The 1,523-nt window shown below is 37.4% G+C and overlaps 1 protein-coding gene across 1 annotated transcript; it reads right to left on the bottom strand.

Annotated features, from left to right (window-relative positions):
- Positions 1-393: 393 nt before the first annotated feature.
- Positions 394-849, bottom strand: LOC122601289. The gene has a single exon (XM_043774052.1). It carries the CDS (start codon positions 847-849, stop codon positions 394-396), a length of 456 nt encoding a protein of 151 aa, XP_043629987.1.
- Between the last annotated feature and the right edge of the window lie 674 nt (positions 850-1,523).

A 1,523-nucleotide genomic window follows, 5' to 3' on the forward strand; every position in this document is an offset into this window, starting at 1 on the left:
TCTATATCCATTAACAGGTTTCAGCGATCTAGCTGATCTAAACAATGTTAGCCGCAATCAAATCAGGTTAATAGACAAGAGGAGCAGGGGGAGATAAGGCCGGAGAGAACAAGAGAAAAACCCTAAAACGCAAAACTTAAAGCAATTACACCAGAAATTGAACAATAATCAGATGCAATACAATAAGATTCACATATTAGGGTTAGACAACGAATGAAGATCGAATCGTCCATCGCCTAGGTGAGAGAGAGAAGGGTGATTTTAGGTGTTAATTTCTAACGCTAACTAGCTAAACAAAGAAAAAAGAAACATAACGAGTACTACAAGCACATAAAAATAGACAAAGAAAAGTCCAGGTTGCTCTAGTAGGTCTCGTATAAATGCTCCGCCCCTCTACCGCTTAGGTAGCTTCCAATTGTCCAAAATATTCATCCCTTTTGTTCTCTTTTTAAACTTCAAGGTAGCAAGCTTTAAGCGAACTGTGGAGACAATGATGTCTCGCAGGAGGTTAACAGGCCGTTCTATTAAAGAAAATAGCCTGTTATTGCGCTCTTGCTTTATCATGTAAGTCGTTGCAGCAACAAGTAGTTTTCCAATTACAATCTTAGCTGTCTTTGACTGCCAATTTGTTAGCAAAAACTTGACAATATCATCCCAAGAGTTCTGTTCCAATGAAGCAAGTGGTTTAACCATGTTCCATACCTGCGAAGAGTAGTCACATTCAAAGAAAAGGTAAGCATGAGAGTTCGGACCATGCTTACAGAGACCGCAACACATTAAATTTAGATTAATCGATCCCCCAACATCCCATTGCTTTAATTTATCTTGAGTCTTTAGTTTTTGCTTCATGATAGCCAAACATGGAACGCATGTCTAGGTATGCAATGAGGGAACCAAACCATTTCAACCCATTCAACTGAATATTGCACTTCACTTCCATCCCTTCTTTTACTTTATTTGTTAGATCTGTTGGAGTGTGTTTTACTGTTTATCGTAGATCCATGTTTTACTAGTTCTTCATATTATTATCGGTTCTATATGTGCATGTATTGATTTAATTCTGATGATTGGTTTATATACACTGGGATTAATACATAGGGATGAAAAACACTAGTCGATCTTTAACTAGTTGTAAAAGGTGATTCACTTGTAACGAGGGATCCAGAACCGTAGTAATTAGGATAAAAGAACATGATGCTTAACAATGTCAGACGCGATACTTTGACTTGGAAACGAGCACTGTGGTCACCGGACATATTACTATCTGGTCATGGCTTAAGATCCGCGTAACTAAAAGATGAATTCGTAACACAAACTTTAGGTCATTAATGCTTAAACAATGAATCTAACGAAAATTTGTTTATATGGTACTGTGAGTCTAGTGACAACACTAGTTAATTATGCAAAGTGAATCTAACGAGAATCTGAGCTGTGACTGAGTTTCCAACAGACTAGCAAATGGGTAGGATAGTATTTGGTTGTACCATGAGATCGGAGATGCCAAACATGTATTTTCATTTAAT

This window comes from Erigeron canadensis, chromosome 5 (assembly GCF_010389155.1).
Source record: "Erigeron canadensis isolate Cc75 chromosome 5, C_canadensis_v1, whole genome shotgun sequence".
Taxonomy (NCBI): Eukaryota; Viridiplantae; Streptophyta; class Magnoliopsida; order Asterales; family Asteraceae; genus Erigeron; species Erigeron canadensis.

Coding starts and splice junctions, on each gene's coding strand:
- LOC122601289 (XM_043774052.1), bottom strand. CDS start 849: ATGAAGCAAAAACTAAAGACTCAAGATAAATTAAAGCAATGGGATGTT.